Source organism: Oncorhynchus tshawytscha, linkage group LG02 (assembly GCF_018296145.1).
Source record: "Oncorhynchus tshawytscha isolate Ot180627B linkage group LG02, Otsh_v2.0, whole genome shotgun sequence".
Taxonomy (NCBI): domain Eukaryota; kingdom Metazoa; phylum Chordata; class Actinopteri; order Salmoniformes; family Salmonidae; genus Oncorhynchus; species Oncorhynchus tshawytscha.
The window spans coordinates 70,650,301-70,673,442 of NC_056430.1; the positions used below are offsets into that span (position 1 = coordinate 70,650,301).

Consider the following 23,142-nt stretch of genomic DNA (forward strand, 5'->3'; position numbering starts at 1 on the left):
GCGTTCCCTTCTTCTTCTTCTTCTTTTTTGTCTTTTTCTTCTGTGGGGTTTAATGACGGTTGGCATCCAATATTTTGCATTACCGCCCCCAACTGGACTCTAGTAGAATATTTTATTTTATAGAAATAGTTACATGAGGTATAAATGCACAGTGAATAACAAATAACAATAACAAGTAAAAATAACATGACTATATACAGGGAGTATCAGTACCTAGTCGATGTGCAGGGGTACGAGGTAACTGAGGTAGCTTTGTACATGCAGGTAGGAGTAAAGTGACTAGACAACATTATAGATAATAGACAGCAGCAGCATATGTGGTGAGTGTAAAAGTGTGTGTGAGGGTGTGTGTTGTGTCAGTATGCATGTGTGTACGTGTTTTGTGTGTGTGTCCGGTTAGCCATTTGATTAGCTATTTAGCAGTCTTGATTTGCAGTTTTATGGCTTGGGTTGTAGAAACTGTTCAGGGTCCTGTTGGTTCCAGACTTGGTACACAGGTACCGCTTGTCGTGCGGTAGCAGAGAGAACAGTCTATGGCTTTGGCAGGAGTCTTTGTCAATTTTTCGGGCCTTCCTCTGACACCGCCTGATATAGAGGTCCTGTATGGCAGGAAGCTTGGCCCAAGTGATGTACTGGATCGTACTCACCACCCTCTGTAGCGCCTTGAGGTCGGGTGCCTTGCAGTTGCCGTACCAAGCGGTGATGCCGGAGTGAAGTCAGCGGAGGTGCATCTGCAACAACCGAAAGTCGGACACTGATGTGGTTTACCAACAGCAAGGCTCAGTGCAACATGGCAGTGTTGTCATTGTTTATAAAAGTTGTTCTTATAATGTCAAAGTAAACATGTCTCCAACCCCCATATTATATGCTCACAAACTGGAAATGTACACTGAGTGCACAAAACATTAGAAACACGCTCCTGATATTTAGTTGCACCCCCTTTTGCCCTCAGAACAGCCTCAATTCGTTGGGACATGGACTCTACAAGGTGTCAAAAGCGTTCCACAGGGATGCTGACCCATGTTGACTCCAATACTTCCCACAGTTGTGTCAAGTTGGCTGGATGTCTTCGTGACCTAATTTGTATTGCAATGGTGATCAATTACACGGCTAAAGTGGAGGGAAAGTCCAGGAAGATGGACATTATTGTGGATGCTGGGACTAAAACATTTCTCAGGGAAGGCCGGAGCAGGGCCGGATTAATGAGGGGTTTACTGGGGTTGAATTACCAATTTAACATTTTTCACATTTTAGTCATATAGCAGATGCTCTTTTCCAGAGCGACTTACAGTTAGTGCATTCATCTTAACATAGCTTGGTGGGACAACCACATATCACAGTCACAGAAAGTAAATGTGACTGCAAATGTTTCCTCAATCAGCATCAGTAAAGTCAGAGCTAGTCAGAGCTAGAGCTAGGGGGTCAAATCAAATCAAATCATAAAGTATTTGTCACATACACATGGTTAGCAGATGTTCATGCGAGTGTAGCTAAATGCTTGTGCTTCTAGTTCCGACCATACAGTAATATCAAACAAGTAATCTAACCTAACAATTTCACAACAGCTACCTTATACACACAAGTGTAAAGGAATGAATAAGAATATGCACATAAAAATATATGAATGAGTGATGGCCGAACGACATAGGCAAGATGCAGCAGATGGTATAGAGTACTGTATATACATATGAGATGAGTAATGTAGAGTATGTAAACATCATATAAATTGGCATTGTTTAAAGTTGCTAGTGATACATTTATTACATCCATGTTTCCATTATTTTTCCATTATTGGCTGGAGTTGAGTCAGTATGTTGGTAGCAGCCACTCAATGTTAGTGATGGCTGTTTAACAGTCTGATGGCCTTGAGATAGAAGCTGTTTTTCAGTCTCTCGGTCCCAGCTTTGATGCACCTGTATTGACCTCGCCTTCTGGATGATAGCGGGGTGAACAGGCAGTGGCTCAGGTGGTTGTTGTCCTTGATTATCTTTTTGGCCTTCCTGTGACATTGGGTGGTGGTGTCCTGGAGGGCAAGTAGTTTGCTCCCGGTGATGCGTTGTGCAGACCTCACTACCCTCTGGAGAGCCTTACGGTTGTGGGCGGAGCAGTTGCCGTACCAGGCGGTGATACAGCCCGACAGGATGCTCTCGATTGTGCATCTGTAAAAGTTTGTGTTTTTGGTGACAAGTCCAATTTCTTCTGCCTCCTGAGGTTGAAGAAGCGCTGCTGCGCCTTTTTCACCACGCTGTCCGTGTGGGTGTATTATTTCAGTTTGTCCGTGATGTGTACGCCGAGGAACTTAAAACTTTCCACCCTCTCCACTACTGTCCCTTCAATGTGGATAGGGGGCTGCTTCCTCTGCTGTTTCCTGAAGTCCACGATCATCTCCTTTATTTTGTTGACATTGAGTGTGTTGGCATTGATTGTGAGGTTATTAAACAAAATATTGCATTTCCTAGGAACGCGAAGCGAGGCGGCCATCTCTGTCGGTGCCGGAAGAGAGTGCAAGTGTTGATTAATGTTGTATTTTTTTGTATATTTTTGGGCAGTCGGGGGGGGTATTTATTTAAGATACTGTTTGAAGAGGTAGGGTTTCAGATGCTTTCGGAAGATGGGTAGGGACTCTGCTGTCCTAGCTTCAGTTGGTTCCATTAATGGGGTGTCAGGAAAGAGAAGAGATTGGACTGGGCTGAGCCTATACAATGTATTCGTAAAGGAATCAGACCCCTTCACTTTTTCCACATTTTGTTACGTTACAGCCTTATTCTAAAATTGATTAAGGTCTATTTTTTTCCTCATCAATCTACACACAATACACCATAATGACAATTTGTGCAAATGTATAAAAAAAGTAACAATTGAAATATCACATTTACAATAGTATTCAGACCCTTATTCAGTACTTTGTTGAAGCACCTTTGACCGCGATAACAGCCTCGAGTCTTCTTGGGTATGAAGCTACAAGCTTGACACACCTATATTTGGGGAGTTTCTCCCATTCTTCTCTGCAGATCCTCTCAAGCTCTGTCAGGTTGAATGGGAGTGTTGCTGCACAGCTATTTTCAGGTCTCTCCGGAGATTTTCGATCGGGTTCAAGTCCGGACTCTGGCTGGGCCACTCAAGGACATTCATAGACTTGTCCCGAAGCCACTCCTGTGTTGCCTTGGCTGTGTGCTTAGGGTCATTGTCCTGTTGGCAGCTGAACCTTTGGCCCAGTCTGAGGTCCTGAGCGCTCTGGAGAAGGTTTTCATCAAAGTTCTCTCTGTATTTTGCTCTGTTCATCTTTCCATCGATCCTGACTAGTCTCCCAGTCCCATTCCGCTGAAAAACATCCCCATAGCATGATGCCGCCACCACCATGCTTCACCATAGGGATGGTTCCAGATATAACGCTTGGCACGCAGGCCAAATAGTTCAATCTTGATTATATCAGACCAGAGAATCTCGTTTCTCGTGGTCAGAGTCTTTAGGGGCCTTTTGGCAAACTCCAAGCGGGCTGTCATGTGCCTTTTACTGAGGCGTGGCGTCCGTCTGACTACTCTACCATAAAGGCCTGATTGGTGGAGAGCTGCAGAGATGGTTGTCCTTCTGGAAGGTTCTCCCATCTACACAGAGGAACTCTAGAGCTTTGTCCTTCCCCAGATCTGTGCCTCGACACAATCCTGTCTCGGAGCTCTACGGACAACTCCTTCGACCTCATGGCTTATATCGACAGGTGTGTGCCTTTCCAAATCATGTCCAATCAATTCAGTTTACCACAGGTGGACTCCAATCAAGTTGAAGAAACATCTCAAGGATGATCAACAGGATGCACCTGAGCTCAATGTTGAGTCTCATAGCGAAGGGTCTGAATACTTATGTAAATAAGGTATTTCTGTTTTATATTCTTTATAAATTGGCAAAAAAGTTTTTTTTTTAAGTTTTTGCTTTGGCATTATAGGGTGTAGATTGATGAGGGGAAAAAATAATTGTATCATTTTTAGAATCAGACTGTAACGTGAAAAAATGTGGAAAAAGTCAAGGGGTCTGAATACTTTCCGAATGCACTGTATACGGCTTATTGCATCGTGGCTATAGATCTATAATCCATAGAAGGTTTATGGAACCTCTTACCCTGGCAACTTGACTATTCATCTCATGGGTACACTAGCAATGGCTGCCAGTCCTGACTAGAATGGGAACTGCCATCTGTGGATTATATTTCTATGGTTGGGTACAGCTGTTATCCTTTTGCAAATGTAAAAATACAAAAAACGCACAGTTTGGAAAGCAAATGCCTACTTCTGACAAGAGAAGACTAACCTCTGTAGAACCAATAGTAAAAAATGTTTCTCAACAACACCCATTTTTTTGCAAACAGCAGCACTGTTTTTCAAAGTAGGTTACCTCATCTTGAGACAGGCAATTGCCAAGACTCGTGCATCGGCCATCACCGTGAGTAGTAGCATATGGCTTCATCTTCATTATTAGGTGAGTCAGTGTGCCAATGTAAATGTTATTTAGTAGCCTACTGTAGCCTAAAATGTTCCTCGTGTGTGAAAATCCTAAAAACACCTCAGCTCAACTGTAGCTTACACCACATCACAAATGTTAATATAGTTTTATTATAAAGGGGCTTTTTCTTCAACAGTAATTGTACCACGCTTTCGAATTGCATCTTGGTGCATGGATTTATATACAGTACGAGAAGAAGAAGAAGTCTTGGCCAAAGCATCCATGGAATTGTTGCTTGAATCTGAAAGTACGGCAAGTGAAGTGTGTGACAATGAGTGGAACATGGTGAAATCAAAGAATGGAACGAAACGAGCTAATCAAATCAAATTGTCTTGGTCGCATACACATATTTAGCAGCTGTTATTGCGGGTGTAGCGAAATTATTGTGTTCCTAGCTCCAACAGTGCAGTAATGTCTTACAATACAAACAAATACACAAAAATACACACAAATCTAAAAAGTCAAAGAATGGAATTAAGAAATGTATAAATATTAGGACTAGCAATAAATATATGATGGGATGTATAAATATTATGGACAGTATATGAATAGAATATGTAGTATATCTGTAGAATACCTGGGATAGAATAGTATATGTACAGCAATACTTGAATAGGATAGAAAAGCAGGGTGATTTTGTTTTAGTTTAAATAAAATGTTGATCGTTTGTATGATTTTTTTCACCCCACTTTGTTTCCTTTTTGGGATCCTTATTATCCACCCAAACAGTAGGTAGCTTTATGCAAATCAAATGGTTGCGAACGCCATTATACCAGAGAAGAAGAAGAAAAAGAAGAAGAAAACCGGCAAACTGCATGTAAGGATATTTAAGTTATCCTGTAGGAGCTTTTGTGCTGAATACATTACGTTGTTCCAGGTGTCAAGCATATGGGCATGTGCCAGCAGTGTGTAGGAGGGAGGTTCCTAGGTGTGAGAAGTGACCAGAAGGGCATGAGACAAAGGAATGTGTAGCATTGGAAAAAGTAGTGGTACACTTGAAGTCGGAAGTTTACATACACTTATGTTGGAGTCATTAAAACTCGTTTTTCAACCACTCTACACATTTCTTGTTAAGTCGGTTAGGACATCTACTTTGTGCATGACACAAGTCATTTTTCCAACAATTGTTTACAGACAGATTATTTCACAACTGGCTAAACCACAATTCCAGTGGGTCAGAGGTTTACATACACTAAGATGACTGTGCCTTTAAACAGCTTGGAACATTCCAGAAAATGATGTCATGGCTTTAGAAGCTTCTGATAGGCTAATTGTCATGATTTGAGTCAATTGGATGTGTACCTGTGGGTGTATTTCAAGGCCTACCTTCAAACTCAGTGCCTCTTTGCTTGACATCATGGGAAAATCTAAAGAAATTAGCCTGAAGACCTCAGAAAAATTTTGTGGACCTCCACAAGTCTGGTTCATCCTTGGGAGCCATTTCCAAATGCCTGAAGGTACCATGTTCATCTGTACAAGCAATAGTACGCAAGTATAAACACCATGGGACCACACAGCCGTCATACCGCTCAGTAAGGAGACACCTTCTGTCTCCTAGAGATGAACGTACTTTGTTGTGAAAAGTGCAAATCAATCCCAGAACAACAGCAAATGACCTTGTGAAGATGCTGGAGGAAACAGGTACAAAAGTATCTATATACTCAGTAAAGCAAGTCCTATATTGACATAACCTGAAAGGCCACTCAGCAAGGAAGAAGCCACTGCTCCAAAACCACCATTAAAAAAGCCATACTACGTTTTGCAACTGCACATGGGGACAAAGATCATACCTTTTGGAGAAATGTCCTCTGGTCTGACGAAACAAAAATAGAACTGTTTGTCCAAAGAACACCATCCCAACCGTGAAGCACGGGGGTGGTAGCATCATGTTGTGGCAGTGCTTTGCTGCAGGAGGAGGGAAATTAAGTGGATATATTGAAGCAACATCTCAAGACATCAGTCAGGAAGTTAAAGCTTGGTCGCAAATGGTTCTCCAACTGGACCATGACCCCAAGCATACTTACAAAGTTGTGGCAAAATGGCTTAAGGACAACCGAGTCAAGGTATTGGAGTGGCCATCACAAAGCAATGACCTCAACCCTATAGAGAATTTGTGGGCAGAACTGAAAAAGCGTGTGCGAGCAAGGAGGCCTACAAACCTGACTCAGTTACACCAGCTCTGTCAGGAGGAATGGGCCAAAATTCTCCCAACTTATTTGGGAAGCTTGTGGAAGGCTACCTGAAACATTTGACCAAAGTTAAACAATTCAAAGGCAATGCTACCAAATACTAATTGAGTGTATGTAAACTTCTGACCCACTAGGAATGTGATGATAGAAATCAAATCTGAAATAAATAATTCTCTCTACTATTATTCTGACATGTCACATTCCTAAAATAAAGTGGTGATCCTAACTGACCTAAGTGGTGACCCCCCTTTGTTCAGGTACACATTATTCCATTTCTGTTTGTCACATGTTTTTGGAACTTGTTCGGTTTATGTCTCAGTTGCTGAATCTTGTTATGTTCATAAAAATGTTTGCTGAAAATAAACGCAGTTGACAATGAGAGGACGTTTCTTTTTTTGCTGAGTTCTTAAGGGAGTTGAACTCCAGTCTAGTGGGTGGCGGTAATGCAACATATATTTGATGCCAACCGCTATTAAACTTAATCAAAGAAGAAGAGGAACCGGAAAACCGGATGTTGATGCTGGCAAAAGCTAAATCTAGGCTGATGTTATTTGCATTGCTTTGATACTGACGGGTACTCGAAGGCAACTAATTGTTATTTATGGGTTCTTAAATGAAGTACCATTTTCGTTTTGAATTACCATTTCAAAAACAATGTTTTACCTTGTAGAGGACATTTGGTTTTGGAGGCAGAATGGCCCAGATTAATTAATGATGTTTTCATAAATTAGTTTAGGTAGCTAACGTTAGCACGGGGTATTTTTCTTTCACACAAGTTACTAGATAGCTAACTAACGTTAGCTAGGTAATGGATTTTCAAAGAAAACATGATGGAATTGGAGATCATTCGTGCTCAACGCTCATTGTATCTTTTGTAGCTAGTGGTGCGCGACACTGCTAGCTAGTAACCTTCATTTCTCTGTGGCTAACGTTAGCTATAGTATCGTTAGCTAGTAAACAACGTCGTTCTCCCTTAGTGTTCGACAAGGCATTCCACACATAACTTCTCCCACCCGCAGTCGTGGATCTCCAAACTCGGTCTTAACTTGACACCAATGCGTGGGATGATGGCTACACAGGGCAGCCCTGTCAAGAGTTACGACTACCTCCTGAAGTTCTTGCTGGTTGGAGACAGTGATGTGGGGAAAGGAGAGATCCTAGACAGTCTGCAGGACGGATCAGCAGAGTCTCCCTATCCCTACAGCAGTGGTGAGTGTATGTAACTAGTTAGAATACATCAAGTGTATACATTATATGAAGTATAAACATACTAGTCAGTGTTTTTTTTAAAACTCTGGAATCAAACTGGCCATTTGCCATTATACTCTCCATCATAGGCTATCAAGCTTGTTGATGAAAAATCAATCCCTTGTAGTTTGAGGTCAAGGTTGGGCTGGCTGTCTGCTATAATCATGTTTGTTTTCTCAGGGATTGACTACAAGACTACCACAATCCTGTTGGATGGGAGAAGAGTCAAGTTAGAGTTGTGGTACATGTAGAAAATACTTGTCTAATACTTGCAGAAAACTCATTGACAGAAAGCTAAATGGAATCTAACAGGGTCATTCTTTGTTCAACAGGGATACGTCTGGACAGGGTCGATTCTGCACAATCTTCCGGTCATATTCACGTGGGGCACAGGTGGGTTAGACCCCTTCATTCCAAATGCTTCAGGTTCTAGGCTATATCATCTGTGTATTCAGGGACAAGCGGACTGTTTACTGATTAAAGATGTATTGCTTGTTCATGTCCCCCCACTCCCCCAACCCACAGGGAATCCTGCTAGTTTATGATATCACAAATGGCTGGTCGTTTGATGGCATTGACCGCTGGATCCGGGAGATCGATGAGGTAAGCTAGTTTGCTGACTGATCATTTAACACTGCACATCTGACGATGTGACTCAAGTCTTCATTCTAAACAGCATATCTGCCTCATCATGCTGCAGTAATAGCTCAAATGAAATCCACCATACCGGTTTGTAGATAGTAGAATCACTAGCCATGTAGAGCTATTGCCAAGCAGGCAGGCTGTAGTCTGAGGATCTGCTGTTGTTATCAAAAGACTCTCCTCTGGCAAACGGTTTAGGTCAGTCACGACCACAACCTGAATAGCTTTTCCCTCTGTGCTGTGGCCTTCACCAACTGGCCACTGGTAAACCTTTTATCTTCCCGCTCATAGACTTTACACTCTGCACTATTGTGGCGGCAGGTAGCCTAGTGGTTGGAGCGTTAGGCCAGTAACTGAAAGGTTGCCAGATCAAATCCCTGAGCTGACAAGGTAATAATCTGTCGTTCTGCAGTTAACCCACTGTTTCTAGGCCGTCATTGTAAATAAGAATTTGTTCTTAACTGACTTGCCTAGTTAAATAAAGGATAAATACAAACAAACAAAAAAATCCGCAAGGTTGTAAACTCATCACTTTTTGGAGATATTCGCTGTTTTCATCCCCTAACCAGCCATTAGCCTACCTCAGCTGCTCCTCTCCATCTGTTCTCCATCAGTTTATAAATGTTATTAAGCCGTGATGGCGAGCTGGGGTGTGCAGACAGTGATGAGGTTTGTTGTTACATTTGTTTAGTTATTGGAGCGGCATGGTTTAATTTCTCCAGTAAGAACAAGCAGGGCCAGTCTGACTAGGCTTCTCTGTCACGCAGCCTCTTGAGTGCCACTGCCAGAGAGGAAAAACAGAGCAAAATGACAGTCATGCTTGCGCCTTTACAACACTGAAAGCCACTCAAAAGTTATGCCCCATGTTACCAGAGCTACCTTCTCTCCTCTCTCCCATGAATTGGTGCACATTTTTATATCATATTTTCAACCATTGTCGCCGGCCGTTTTAAACTACTCGCGGCCGCAAGTTTTTGGTTTGATAACAAACAACCTTGTTTAGCCATGCTACCTGGCTGGCTAGCTAACATCATGGTACCTTGTCTATGCACACATTTGGATGGCACTGGAAAAAGGGATAGATAGTCCTCTCAAAGAGATGCTTCAAAGGTAGGATGCATATGCCTGATAAATGTATTCTAAGCTAAATCGGAATCAAAAATCTATTTTTTTCTCTTCTGTTTTTTCTGTTCCTTAAATTCTGTTTTGTTTGTGTGTGTGTGTGTGTGTGTGTGTGTGTGTGTGTGTGTGTGTGTGTGTGTGTGTGTGTGAAGAGTAGTCTAAAGATGGTTTCATATAGGCCTAGTGTGTTTTCCCCTTACTGCCACAATGACAATGCAGATCATTATGCATTTCTATTCCCTTACTACATTCCTCCTGCCCAATCACAGGTAGGCCTTTGGATATGAGCAAATCAGCTCTTTTCTGCAGTAGCCTTTTTTATTATACAGTAAAAAGTGTGAAGTTAAATGTGTGAATATCAGGGACAGGTTTTCGTGCAGAACGTATAGAGAACGGAAACAGTGGATTAAACAACTGACATCAATAAGGGATCATAGTTTTCACATGGGTCCACCTGGTCAGTCTGTGTCTTGGAAAGAGCAGGCGTTCCTAATGTTTTGTTTTGTTCTAATGTAGTTTAAAGTGTTAATTATATAGTCTGTAGTTTTTAGCTTCAGTGTACTTGCTGTGTGTGGATTCTGTGTCTCTATATTTAGTATTTTCTGTCTATTGTCTGTGACTCTGTAGCAGCACCATTTCACCAAGAGAAATTCCTGGACATGCAAATGTATTTACAGAATAAAGGTGATTTCTGCTCTTCCTGTTTCCTGCTTTGAGAAGGCCGGTGTGTTTCCTGTTCGAACAGGGTTTGTGTGTGATTTGATTAAAGGAATCGTAAACAAGATGGGAGTTGTTAACAAAACAACCCCTACTCTCAATATCATCCTCCTATTGATTTCTCTCCTTTCCCCCAGCATGCCCCGGGGGTGCCCCGCATCCTAGTTGGCAACCGGCTCCACCTGGCCTTTAAGAGGCAGGTGCCCACGGAGCAGGCCCGCGCCTACGCCGAGAAGAACGGCATGACCTTCTTTGAGGTCAGCCCTCTGTGCAACTTCAACGTCATCGAGTCGTTCACGGAGCTGTCGCGCATCGTGCTGATGAGGCACGGCATGGAGAAGTTCTGGAGACCAAACCGAGGTGAGGAGACCAGGGAAGACTAAAGTTACAGCCACTGTAGGGTCTTGGGTTGGGAAGCCTTAGGGTGCAGTAAAACAATGGGAAAGGTTATTGTTGGTGTGAGGAAACTTGGGTTTGTTTGTTATTTTATGTTGCTACCCTTCAATTCTTTGATTTGATTCATATATGGAATATATCTAAACTCAGCAAAAAAAGAAACATCCCTTTTTGAGGACCATGTCTTTCAAAGATAATTTGTAAACATCCAAGTAACTTCACAGATCTTCATTGTAAAGGGTTTAAACACTGTTTCCCATGCTTGTTCAATCAACCATAAACAATTAATGAACAAACACCTGTGGAACGGACATTAAGACACTAACAGCTTACAGGCGGTAGCCAATTAAGGTCACAGTTATGAAAACTTAGGACACTAAAGAGGCCTTTCTACTGACTCTGAAAAACACCAAAAGAAAGATGCCCAGGGTCCCTGCTCATCTGCGTGAACATGCCTTGGGCATGCTGCAAAGAGGCATGAGGACTACAGATGTGGCCAGGGCAATAAATTGCGCTACAGGGTGACAGGACGGACAGCTGATTGTCCTCAGAGTGGCAGACCACATGTAACAACACTTGCACAGGATCGGTACATCTGAACATCACACAGGTACAGGATGGCAACAACTGCCCGAGTTACACCAGGAACACACAATCCCTCCATCAGTGTTCAGACTGTATGTAGTAGCCTGAGAGAGGCTGGACTGAGGGCTTGTAGGCCTGTTGTAAGGCAGGTCCTCACCAGACATCACCGGCAACAACGTCGCCTATAGACACAAACCCACCGTCACTGGACCAGACAGGACTGGCAAAAAGTTCTCTTCACTGACGAGTCGCGGTTTTGTCTCACCAGGGGTGATGGTCGGATTCGAGTTTATCATCGAAGGAATGAGCGTTACACCGAGGCCGTTACTCTGGAGGGTGATCGATTTGGAGGTGGAGGGTCCGTCATGGTCTGGGGCTGTGTGTCACCGCATCATCGGACTGAGCTTGTTGTCATTGCAGGCAATATCAACGCTGTGCGTTACAGGGAAGACATCCTCCTCCTTCATGTGGTACCCTTCCTGCAGGCTCATCCTGACATGACCCTCCAGCATGACAATGCCACCAGCCATACTGCTCGTTCTGTGTGTGAATCCTTGCAAGACAGGAATGTCAGTGTTCGTCTGGGACCTGTTGGATCGGAGGGTGAGGGCAAGGGCCATTCCCCCCCAGAAATGTCCGGGAACATGCACGTGCCTTGGTGGAAGAGTGGGGTAACATCTCACAGCAAGAACTGGCAAATCTGGTGCAGTCCATGAGGAGGAGATGCACTGCAGTACTTAATGCAGCTGGTGGCCACACCAGATACTGACTGTTACTTTTGATTTTTACCCCCCCTTTGTTCAGGGACACATTATTCTATTTCTGTTAGTCACATGTCTGTGGAACTTGTTCAGTTTGTGTCTCAGTTGTTGAATCTTGTTATGTTCATACAAATATTTACACGTTAAGTTTGCTGAAAATTAACGCAGTTGACAGTGAGAGGACGTTTCTTTTTTTGCCGAGTTTATTTGGAATAATGAAAGGTGGTTCTCTCTTGCTTGCTGGGTTCTCATTTGATGGGAGGTAGCGCACTGGGCTCTCCTCGTCATTGACGCAACAGCAGCTGTCCCGCCTGCAAAATAGCAGCAACACAACTAGATTGTTGTCATGTCCTCTGCTATACCGTTATAGAATGTAATACAACATGACTATGTCCTTCCCTGTCCATCCCCCTCCCCACCAGTGTTCAGCCTTCAGGACCTGTGTTGCCGCTCCATCGTCTCATGCACCCCCGTCCACCTCATTGACAAGCTGCCTCTCCCCGTGGCCATCAAGTCCCACCTCAAGTCCTTCTCCATGGCCAACGGAATGAATGCTGTCATGATGCATGGACGCTCCTACTCCGTGGCCACCAATGCGGCGGGCGGCAGCGGCGGCGTGAGCGGCAACAACAGCAGCAGCAGCAAGGGAAACAGTCTTAAACGCTCCAAGTCCTTTAAACCGCCTCCGAGCCCCCCCAAGAGTAGCAGCAGCAAAAGTAACTGTAACATCACCTAGTGAGGGGCGAGGGAGGAACTTCTGAGGCCTCCCATTGGGCCTAATGCTATCGCTGTATGGGGTGCTCAGGGGCCCCAATTTGGAGATGCATAAACACACAACAGGAACTGTAAAAGCTGTGAGTGAGTCCAATATGGCTTTCACTCTTTCTTAGACCCCTAGCGCCATCTTGTGGGTCTCCGTTAAACCTACAGCTACCACCCACTGTAACCAGTAGAGCTCACTAGCTTGTCGTCCTAAAACCCAGAAGTGAGTTTCCTCTGGTTTTTTCAGCCTTTCCTATGGGGAAAGAATAGGGTTTTTGGATAAACTCTGAAAATAAGGTCTGTGGTAAACACAGGCTTAGGAGATCTTATACACTTTGTTCTATGAGATAATAGCAGTCAGTTAACATGACCTTTATTCATTATGAAGCCTTTATGTGCTTTTTTTATTACATAAATGCATCAAAATTCACAAAGTGATGTTAGCTGATGAAGATTATCTCCTAGAACAAAATGTATAAGATCTCCTAAGCCTGTGTTTACCGCAGACCTTATTTTCAGTGTTTATCTAAAACTTTTCCCCAGTCCTTCGAACCGTGGCGGAGTTAGTGCCTACAAAAAGACAACATTACTATTTCTCTCCATACAGCCTCTTGGACTTTAAGCTGTGATGTCATCACTCACCTTCCTGTCAACACTACAAGAGAGTATGAGGACTCTGAACAGATTCACTGGGTATATTTAAGTAGACTTAGTGTACATGCGTGGTAATAGGTCGGCTTGTTGTTTTGCACTGACTTCTTATGTGATTCGTCTTGAATGTTTTGCGAGTTTGTGTGGGATTGTGTTATTATGCCTGTCCGTTGACTTTGTCCCTCTTCAATACTTATAGCCTATGTCTGGGTCGTGTTCATTAGGGCATGCGATGACCGCAAATTTGAGCGTTTCTTATTTCTTACAGGTTGTCCTTTCTTGTTTGTCTTTTTTATTTTCATTTGCTGCCTACTGAACTGGTTTGATATGGCTCAGAAACACATTGAGCGATTATTCTTTCCAGATCTCACACGGATTTGCCAACAAATGGAACACTTAAAATATTGACGCTGCAGCTAACTTTTTTTTTTTTTTTTTACTCTGCACTCTAAGTTTTCTTGTGTGTGTCTTAATGTTACCTTTATTTAACTAGGCAAGTCTGTTATTTAACTAGGCAAGTCTGTTAAGAACAAATTCTTATTTTCAATGAGGAACAGTGGGTTAACTCCCTTGTTCAGGGGCAGAACAACACATTTTACCTTGTCCTCTCTGGGATTTGATCTTGCAACCTTTTGGTTACTAGTCCAACGCTCTAACCACTAGGCTACCTGCCGCCCATCTATCTGTTGGTCTTCTTCTGTGTGTTGCTCTGTCTGTTGACTTGGGTCCTTGTCCTGTTTGGCACCAGAATGTATAACACCAGTCTGGTCTGTGCTCATATGATTGATTTAAAAGCAAATGGAGTCAAGCTGTTATAGCATAGGGTCATTATAGATTTCACTGGTTTCATTTCAGAATAATGGGTGCAATATCAGATTGCTCTCCCTCACTGTTTGCAGTTTAAAGGTATACTCAGCAATATGATGTAGATGCAGAAAGTAAACCGCATGGGGGGGGGACTTCCATAACAACTAAACGTGAGGCTCTACTTCTATGCTGTTATTGTCCCGTGGCTACCAGGCTGTGAACAGTGTGAGAGTGAAGTCTTGCATCATGATCATCTCCATATCTGCCGTGCTGCTCGTGGCAATGTCATTTAGCTGAGTCTACCTTTTAATGCTGATCAGAGAGCCAATGGTGTGTTGATCTAAGTCGGTTTGCTCATTCATGGCCCTTTGCCCTGAGTGACCCTGTGAGTAACCAATATGTGCCTGGCTTTTTACCGGTATCATGATTTATCTTGAAGCATCAGTAGGATTTTTGGGGGATGTGGCAAAGGGCTAAAATATCTTTAATCTGAATCACTTTGAGGAGTGGTTATGTTAACTTGTGACTTACTAACTTTGGACTCCAGTAAACTTAAATGTATCCACATAAGGCAAAATCCATACAAGCTTAATAAAAAATAAAGAGTTCATATTCACAATTTTATTTATACCCATTTGTTTATAAATAATATTCAGGTTTTTGTTGGTGTCTTTTATATTTTTGTAAAGGACAAAATTCTTAGAATGTATTTACACTGAGACATTCCCTATGCTCACTGCAAGAAAGATGAAAACCAATGCATGCCATTTTTCTCTGTTTCTAAGCCCTTTTATTAAATAAAAGGTCAAGGAAAATAATCATTATTCAGGGTATTATAAGCACTACCTGTATGTGGTATAAGCTGCTGAGTTGATTGTAAGGATGATGAACGGTTTTGCAAATAAATGTGGCTGCATAGTTGCCATGGAAAGCAATGGTTTTCCCCAAATTAAACTGTTATACTTTTTTTATTCAAAATGATTTATTACTGAATAACTGTATTGTATATTTTTAATTAGTTTATATAAGTTTTGCTCATGTGCATATTTAGCACTTGCCCTACTCTTCCTGGGAAACAAAACACAACAAATAATATACATAATACCATGTCACCTGTTTCTGCCTCACGCTTCAGAAAACAGGAGATGGCTCCTGCCCTATGAGCCGTTCTGGCTCCTGCCTGGCTCCTGCTCTATGAGCCGTTCTGGCTCGCACAAGCAATGGCTCATGCAAGGCCACTTAACTACAATACAGTGCAAATTACAATACAAAATATATTTAAAAAATAGCTGTCTCTCTTCACAGTCCCCGTTGTGCCGTAATATGTTCTTTTATCTGGTTTAATTGCTAGCTTGAGTTTTGTAGTGATATTATTGGCTATTCAAAGCTTTGGCAATGTCAGTGCGCGAGCGGTGGGAATTCTTTGTTTCTCTTTGTCCTCTCCGACCCCTTGGCTGTCGGTATATCAAGCTCAATTGAAGTAAAACGGTGGGGGATCTGAATTGATTAGTCGCCCCGGGGTTATTGGCTCGGCAGCCCCTGGCTCGCGGCCTCTCCGCAGCGGCTCTGAATGCCGGCGGTCAAAAGTCACGCGAAGGTTGAAGGGTCACGTTCAATGAAAGCGAGGGGAGTTTGCTTCTCATAGCCCTTTGAGCCGTGTCGAGACAAAGATGAGTCGCACACCATTGAAAATGTGTCGCTTTACGTCTTGCCACCTGACCGTGGCATCTCTGAGCTTTGTGTGAATGATGGGTGTAAACTGACCGACGCGTCTAGACTTCGACTTGAACACAACCAAACGTAAACAACATGTTTCTATGCATGCACTATCAGTGTGAAGTTGCGCATATTTCTTGACAGTTCTCCTGTGCGCGCCTCCTCAAAATGTTTGATTCTTTCTCATTCAGATAGCCTAGCTAGTCTAATTAATCCCACATTTAAAAAGTTGTCTATGTTCATCATGACATATTTAATTTCAATATGTTATGTTCTAGATACACTGGATCAAATTACACCATAGTCTACTCATTGCGTAAAAAAACGGAATTAGACACGTATGTCAACTTCTTTATCAGTGCATTTATTTTATTTAACCAGGTAGGCCAGTTGAGAACAAGTTCTCATTTACAACTGCGACCTGGCCAAGACAAAGCCAGTGCATGTTAGGAAACTTCTCAATCATGGCCCATTTATATGAGCAACACTTCTAGAGTTTTTGTCTGGACGCATGAAACATTGATGGATTTCTCACCGGAATGTTTGGCCCCGTGCGTACTGTTGTTGGTACAGCTTGACAACACCGCCCTATCAAGATTCCTTTGATGTCTTTACAATGTTTGTCCAGTTGCTTAGCGCATGGTGCTGCTTCATAAACGTTTCAGGCACTGGACAAGCATGGGGGCGGTCAGAGGCGCTGCCCTTCCTACCTCTAGTCACACCAAAAACCGATATTGCTTCTCTATCTCTTTGTGTGGTGAGTTGACTCCGCACGTCTTGGAAGTCAGCGTAGATATAGCCTGATCTTTTTTTGTGTGCAGTTTTTAGTTTTAGTCTAAACGTTTTGCGATGTTATCAAACCAGACTGGATTCACAGATGTTATTTTTGTTCTCTTATTCGAGGCTACTTGTTGAATCAATGTACAGCGCAGAGGGAGATGTTTTTGTTGGACAATGGTTTATTCATCTGAAATTTGAGAACCGTTTCTCTTGCGTGGCGAGCAACAAAATTGGCACTTGTACCCAGATTGGTTACGCACAAACTGGATGGTTGCATTTGAACAAAATGGAGGTATTTTCCTGAGGGGCTGCATGGAAGTTATGGAACTTGTTGATGGATGACTTTCATGAAATGTTCCTCTTTAAAATGAATATATCTTCCCTCAGCCGTGGAGGGGTTGGAGGTGGAAAGAACGTGGACACAAACCAGCCAAAAGCACTTATTTACCCAAAAGGACTCTTATCAGGGTGCGTTGGTTGGTCCTCTCTTGTGTTTTTGGTTTGCCTCTGCGTCTTCCCACAACAGACGTGGAGTGCAAGTCTAGCTGGTTCCAAAGTGGAACATCCAGGAGTTTGTCCTAACAAGCTGAATGCTAACCTTTGGGTTGATGCACAAAGCACCTGCGAACGGGAATGTGAAGTTGACGAGGTGAGGCATTTATATGTATTCAATATTTAATTCCACAATCCATTGTCTGTCATTTGTTTATGACAAACGTCAACAGTTGTAAGGAAATGTGTTATACTGTATGACTACACGTTCATTACATTTTCTTTTTATTTTATTAGGTCTACCACTTGTGTTTGTTGTATTAAATATACTATGTATTTTTGCCTCAGTCAATGCCTGTTGTTATTCCCCAGGACTGTGCTGGCTTTGAGAAATGCTGCACCAATGTTTGTGGACTCTTCAGCTGTGTGGCCGCCCGTTTTTCTGATGGCACCCCTGCTCAGCTGGATGGCCAGGGCGGAGGAGAGAAGGGCTCCGGGGGCCAGGGCTCCATCAACACCTGCCAGGGCTTCATCTGCAGCCAACAGGGGGCCACCTGCGACATCTGGGAGGGCCAGCCCATCTGCAAGTGCCAGGACCACTGCGAGAAAGATCCCAGCTTCACCTGTGCCTCTGACGGACTCACCTACTTCAACAAGTGTTACATGGATGCTGAGGCGTGTACACAGGGTGTGACGCTAACTGTGGTGACCTGCCGGTTTCATCTATCTGGGCCTCAAACAAGTCCGCTCCCTCAGGACACAACAGCCAATCCAACGCTGACGTCCTTCCTGGAAGACCCCATTCCCCCAACGCTCTTCTCCAACCCCAGCTACAAGTCGGTCTACATAGGCGGCACGGTGAGCTTCCACTGCGATGTAATGGGAGTCCCGCGGCCCGCCGTGACCTGGGAGAAGCAGAGCGAGCGCCATGAGAGCCTGGTCATGCGGCCCGACCGGATGTACGGCAACGTGGTCATCACCAACATCGGCCAGCTAGTCGTCTACAATGCCCAGGTGTGGGACACAGGCATCTACACTTGCGTCGCCCGAAATGCAGCTGGGGTCCTCCGCGCCGACTACCCTCTCTCTGTCATCCGTCGGACCGAGGAAGACATCTTCTCGGAGGACCCCGAGATGGCGGGAATGCCCATGGGGCCCCCGTTTTCACCCACCGACTGCCTGGCGGAGCTGGACCGGCGGGAGTGCTCCGCCGAGCGCTACGTTGACTGGTACTACGATGCCGAGCAAGGTACCTGCCTGGCCTTCTCCAATGGGGGCTGCGATGACAGCCGCAACCGCTTCGAGACCTACGAGGAGTGCCAGGCATCCTGCCAGAGGGAGGGGATGGGGATCTGTTCCTTACCTGCGGTCCAGGGCCCCTGCAAGAGCTGGGAGGCCCACTGGGCCTGGAACTCCCTCTTGAAACAATGCCAGGCCTTTGCTTATGGCGGTTGCCAGGGCAATGGCAATCGCTTCCGATCCAAGAAGGAGTGCGAGGCAAACTGTCCGCAGTCCAAACGACGAGCCTGCAAAACATGCCGGGTCAAAGGTAAAATCGTCCCGAGCCTGTGCCGGAGCGATTTTGCCATCGTCGGTCGATTGACGGAACTGATCGAGGACCTCGATTCTGGGATCGCCCGGTTCAGTCTAGAGAAGATCCTCCGCGATGAGAAGATGGGCTTGGCATTCTTTAACACCCGCCACCTGGAGGTGACCCTGGCTAAGATGGACTGGAGCTGCCCCTGTCCCAACATCACCATGGAGGAGGGCCCCCTATTGGTCATGGGGGATGTACAGGACGGCATGGCCGTGATACACCCCGACAGCTACGTCAGACCCATCTCCGATAAGAGGCTGAAGAGGATTCATGAAGTCTTGGAGAAGAGTACCTGTGAGATGCTGCAGAGGTTCCGGGACTAGGGGCTCTATTCGATTCGTATCTCGGAAGCTCAGCGTTACAGTGCGATTTCAATTTAAAGGCAATTCTCCCACATTAGAGGAGACTGCATTCAAAGTAAACATTGCAAATGTTGGCTCAATAGGAAATGACCTTCACATTTCTATCACGCAATCTAATGCTTCAGCGAGACAGATTGAATAGAGCCCCAGAACTGATCACCTCAACTTGGGCTGTTATAGCAAGACTAATATACAATGGCAATGTGAGAAACTCTTCGGTGGAGTTTGTGCCATGATGTACTGTATCAAATTACAGTGCATTTCTTTCTGACACCGTTTTCATTACCCAGAAAAATCAAGCACAGACTTTTCAAACAATGCCAATGTTGTACATAACACAATCAAATCGAGATGTGTAAATACCATTATTCAAATAGGTTTATTCAAATGTAATGTTTCATGTGTAAGATTTGTATTCACTGTAATGTGCCGTACTGTTTTCTAGTGATAATTCTATGCTGAAGTGGTGTAATGTTTCTCCTTTTTTGAAATCCCATAACTTCAATGCATACTTCTTAAAGGTAAATTAATACTCCAAGTTGATTGAAAAAAATGTTTTACTTTTTTCTGCACTTTTCTGATGTGGGTGTCATGCAAAAGCACCTTCCTACAACAATCCTATTCATTTGAATCAATAAAAGCGAGCGCCATACATTTAAGTTACCAAACAGATGAAAACTGAGGGAATTATTGGATTTGGCATTGATTCAAATAAGGTATCAGTTCAGGTTCATTTTCAACCAAGTGTTAAATATCCATTACTGGTCATGTTATACCCTGTACAGACAGGAGCGCGATGGTGCATTTGTGATGTTGGAATGGAACCCCAGAAAGGGCAGTGGACTTCACACCAGACTCTCCTTCCGGAACAGAAGGCACTTGTTGTTAGCTGGCATGTCAACCTAACGTTACAATGACAAGAGAGAGTGGTTATAAGCCGACATCAAAGTATTTCACACATTTTGAAGTAAGAAATGGGTCATGGATGTTTCAATGTGGCATCTTTTGCTATTAGAATACATTTGGTCTGACAGTTAATTTAACATGTTTGTGTTACTTACGCAGATCATTGGGTTTCATTCACATCATTATGAAAATCCTAAATGACTGATATTTGGAGTATTTGGAGTATTTCGCTTCTTACCATTTTCTCCAGGAACAAGCCACTCCTCTCTGCCACAGACCTGAGCAGGGTGACGTCCCTTAGGCCCCACTCTGGATTTCTATAAGACATCAACAGTTTGAGTTGTTTGCTTCGATAATGTGTGGTCAAATAGCAGATATATTCAGATTCTGGTATTATTGTAGTTCTCACTTACCTCGACCTTAGACTGAGGTCAAAGTCGATGTTGCTTTGTGGAGTGATCTGCCCATTTAACGCATAGGGCTAGAGAGACAATATTAGAAGACGTAAGACGTATGAGAGCAATTTCACAGTGAGTTCTAAAGTGGACTCCCTAAAAACACGCCACTTCGATACAAGTGACTTTTAGTAGCAGTTTAGGAGAGCATTTTCCCCAATCCTTTCCCTAACCTAATTCTCCTAACTTGCTACCTACATTTTTGTAACCTGCTGCCGAAGTTCTGCTAACCTGCAACAAAAAGGTATTTCAAAGTTGCATATTTTTAGAGAGTTCCGGTTCTAAATATGGGAAATACACAAATATTGCTTCCAACATCCTTTCTTCTACATGCTTATTTACTGCCAACATCCAGTTGAGGATATAATCAACACTGTGCTTGTAACACCATTTTAATATACCCCGTATGTCAGCAGTACTCCTTGTGGTTTCAGGATGGTTCCCGCTCCTTTGAACAAACCCTGTGGGTAAAAACATAACATCACACAATAATGAGTAGTATGCAATAAAAGTATCATGTATCATCAGTTAGTGGACCATTAACTGTGTATTTATAAGAGCATCTCTATAGATGTAGGCCTAAACAGTATTCACCTCAGTGCAGGCCATAGGGGAGATATGGATCATGTTGATGTTGAGTACCAGGTCCAAGGACTCGGGTTGGATCCCACCCCAGTTTTCACAGGGTAGAGAGGCGTCGAGGTGGATGGCAGGCTTCACGTTCGGCAGGTTATGATGCGCTCTGTATGCGTCTATACTGGTGGCGGGGACAAAATAGATCATTCTCATTGTAAGCATCAACAAAAAAAATAATAGCTGCTGATATAGGCCTAAAGAATGAGTTAGGCCTACTATTATTATCAACATGAATTCATTGTAACCTATTTTGAATAACGGTCAGCTTTGGATTTTTGGGAAAAACAACTCAGATCCGGACTCACTGAACCGTTAACTTATGCCTTGCGTTACGACATTATACATTCATTTGCAAGCTAAAAAAATATATTTAAACTCACCTGGCTAAAGATTGTCGGTCAAATTCTGACGGCTGCCAGGTAATATTTCGTAAACCCTGTGCGAAGTGGGTGACATGTTGCCCCGTACCAGACGATATCTCCAGTGCATTCAACGGTTTCGCCGTATCCACACTCTCACGGAGCACCGCAAGGATGGGTTCCTTATTTCTCTCGGCGGCAGGTGCATTGAGCATTTTGGCAACTCCTGGATACACTCTCCGCGCTAAAAGATACAATTGTTTCCACCACTCCAGTTGAACTAGTTGGCTGTGCAAGTTAGTCACAACAGAGCTCTGAACAATATCACCTCCGGACTATAACAATATTAATCGACTTCCGCGTTGTGTCACGTGATTAAATCACGTCACCCGGCCTGGTGTAATAACTGCAACGTTTTAAAAAACTGCACAATGTGCACTTTTCCTGAGATTGCAGTTCCTTAGGATGGAGAAGCAGGGTGATTCTTCAACTACAGGGCACTTCAATGTCCTCTTGGTACATTTTGTGGATTTTATTTAAATATATATATATATATATATATATATATATATATATATATATATATAGTTGTTCTTTTTAAGTATTATATCAAGTTCACACTACAATCATTCCAGATTTTTTTAAACACCTCTCTGTCAAGTATTTTAGCTACTTTTCATATGCATTTTATACCTCAATTTCAGTGTTTTTCCCTTGTCCCTGACACAGATTTATGTGCTTCTACTATGTTTTGCTATTAGAAATCATTAATAATTACACATTATAAGGTTATCTACTCGAGAAAGAGTAAATTAAATTAAATATATATCAATATTTATTGTGAGTATGCCCTTTATATTGTTTTTTTACACAAAAATGTCCACCACTGAGGGCAAATTCCTCATTAATAATGTTTTTTTCAAGAGAATGTTAATTTAGTTACCACGGAAACATATTGTAACATTGAGAACCTTATTGAGTCAACACCTCATTTGAGCCAACACCTCATTTGGCCGCCTTTCGTTCCAGTTCTCTGCTGCCTGTGACTGGAACGAATTGCAAAAATCGCTGAAGTTGGAGACTTTTATCTCCCTCACCAACTTCAAACATCTGCTATCTGAGCAGCTAACCGATCGCTGCAGCTGTACATAGTCTATCGGTAAATAGCCCACCCATTTTTACCTACCTCATCCCCATACTGTTTTTATTTATTTACTTTTCTGCTCTTTTGCACACCAATATCTCTACCTGTACATGACCATCTGATCATTTATCACTCCAGTGTTAATCTGCAAAATTGTAATTATTCGCCTACCTCCTCATGCCTTTTGCACACAATGTATATAGACTCCCCTTTTTTTCTACTGTGTTATTGACTTGTTAATTGTTTACTCCATGTGTAACTCTGTTGTCTGTTCACACTGCTATGCTTTATCTTGGCCAGGTCGCAGTTGCACATGAGAAC

At 43.2% G+C, this 23,142-nt stretch overlaps 3 protein-coding genes across 3 annotated transcripts; 2 read left to right on the forward strand and 1 right to left on the reverse strand.

The window, feature by feature from the left end:
• Positions 1-7,189: 7,189 nt before the first annotated feature.
• LOC112263632 (ras-related protein Rab-40C) lies at positions 7,190-14,141 on the forward strand. The gene is made up of 6 exons (XM_024440099.2): positions 7,190-7,892; positions 8,112-8,172; positions 8,264-8,324; positions 8,457-8,534; positions 10,550-10,772; positions 12,577-14,141. Exons 1-6 carry the CDS (start codon positions 7,739-7,741, stop codon positions 12,888-12,890), a joined length of 891 nt encoding a protein of 296 aa, XP_024295867.1. The 5' UTR covers positions 7,190-7,738; the 3' UTR covers positions 12,891-14,141.
• A 2,380-nt stretch (positions 14,142-16,521) lies between these two features.
• Positions 16,522-19,640, forward strand: LOC112263637 (WAP, Kazal, immunoglobulin, Kunitz and NTR domain-containing protein-like). Its single transcript, XM_024440108.2, has 2 exons — positions 16,522-17,519; positions 17,735-19,640. The coding sequence occupies exons 1-2, from the start codon at positions 17,205-17,207 to the stop codon at positions 19,280-19,282; spliced, it is 1,863 nt and encodes a 620-aa protein (XP_024295876.1). The 5' UTR covers positions 16,522-17,204; the 3' UTR covers positions 19,283-19,640.
• A 41-nt stretch (positions 19,641-19,681) lies between these two features.
• Positions 19,682-22,043, reverse strand: LOC112222217 (methyltransferase-like 26). The gene is made up of 6 exons (XM_024384923.2): positions 21,699-22,043; positions 21,277-21,439; positions 21,084-21,143; positions 20,641-20,708; positions 20,466-20,544; positions 19,682-20,223 (listed from the first exon to the last, which is right to left on the reverse strand). Exons 1-6 carry the CDS (start codon positions 21,890-21,892, stop codon positions 20,167-20,169), a joined length of 621 nt encoding a protein of 206 aa, XP_024240691.2. The 5' UTR covers positions 21,893-22,043; the 3' UTR covers positions 19,682-20,166.
• Between the last annotated feature and the right edge of the window lie 1,099 nt (positions 22,044-23,142).

Bases quoted from the DNA above. Each gene is read 5' to 3' on its own strand.
- LOC112222217 (XM_024384923.2), bottom strand. From the start codon at position 21,892: ATGCTCAATGCACCTGCCGCCGAGAGAAATAAGGAACCCATCCTTGCG. The intron at 21,440-21,698 runs GTGAGTTTAAAT...CCCCGCCACCAG, and splicing joins GACCGACAATCTTTAGCCAG to TATAGACGCATACAGAGCGC. The intron at 20,224-20,465 runs GTAAGAAGCGAA...TTGTAACGTTAG, and splicing joins GCTTGTTCCTGGAGAAAATG to GTTGACATGCCAGCTAACAA.
- LOC112263632 (XM_024440099.2), top strand. From the start codon at position 7,739: ATGCGTGGGATGATGGCTACACAGGGCAGCCCTGTCAAGAGTTACGAC. The intron at 8,173-8,263 runs GTACATGTAGAA...TTTGTTCAACAG, and splicing joins AGAGTCAAGTTAGAGTTGTG to GGATACGTCTGGACAGGGTC. The intron at 8,325-8,456 runs GTGGGTTAGACC...CCCAACCCACAG, and splicing joins CATATTCACGTGGGGCACAG to GGAATCCTGCTAGTTTATGA.
- LOC112263637 (XM_024440108.2), top strand. From the start codon at position 17,205: ATGGATGACTTTCATGAAATGTTCCTCTTTAAAATGAATATATCTTCC. The intron at 17,520-17,734 runs GTGAGGCATTTA...GTTATTCCCCAG, and splicing joins GGGAATGTGAAGTTGACGAG to GACTGTGCTGGCTTTGAGAA.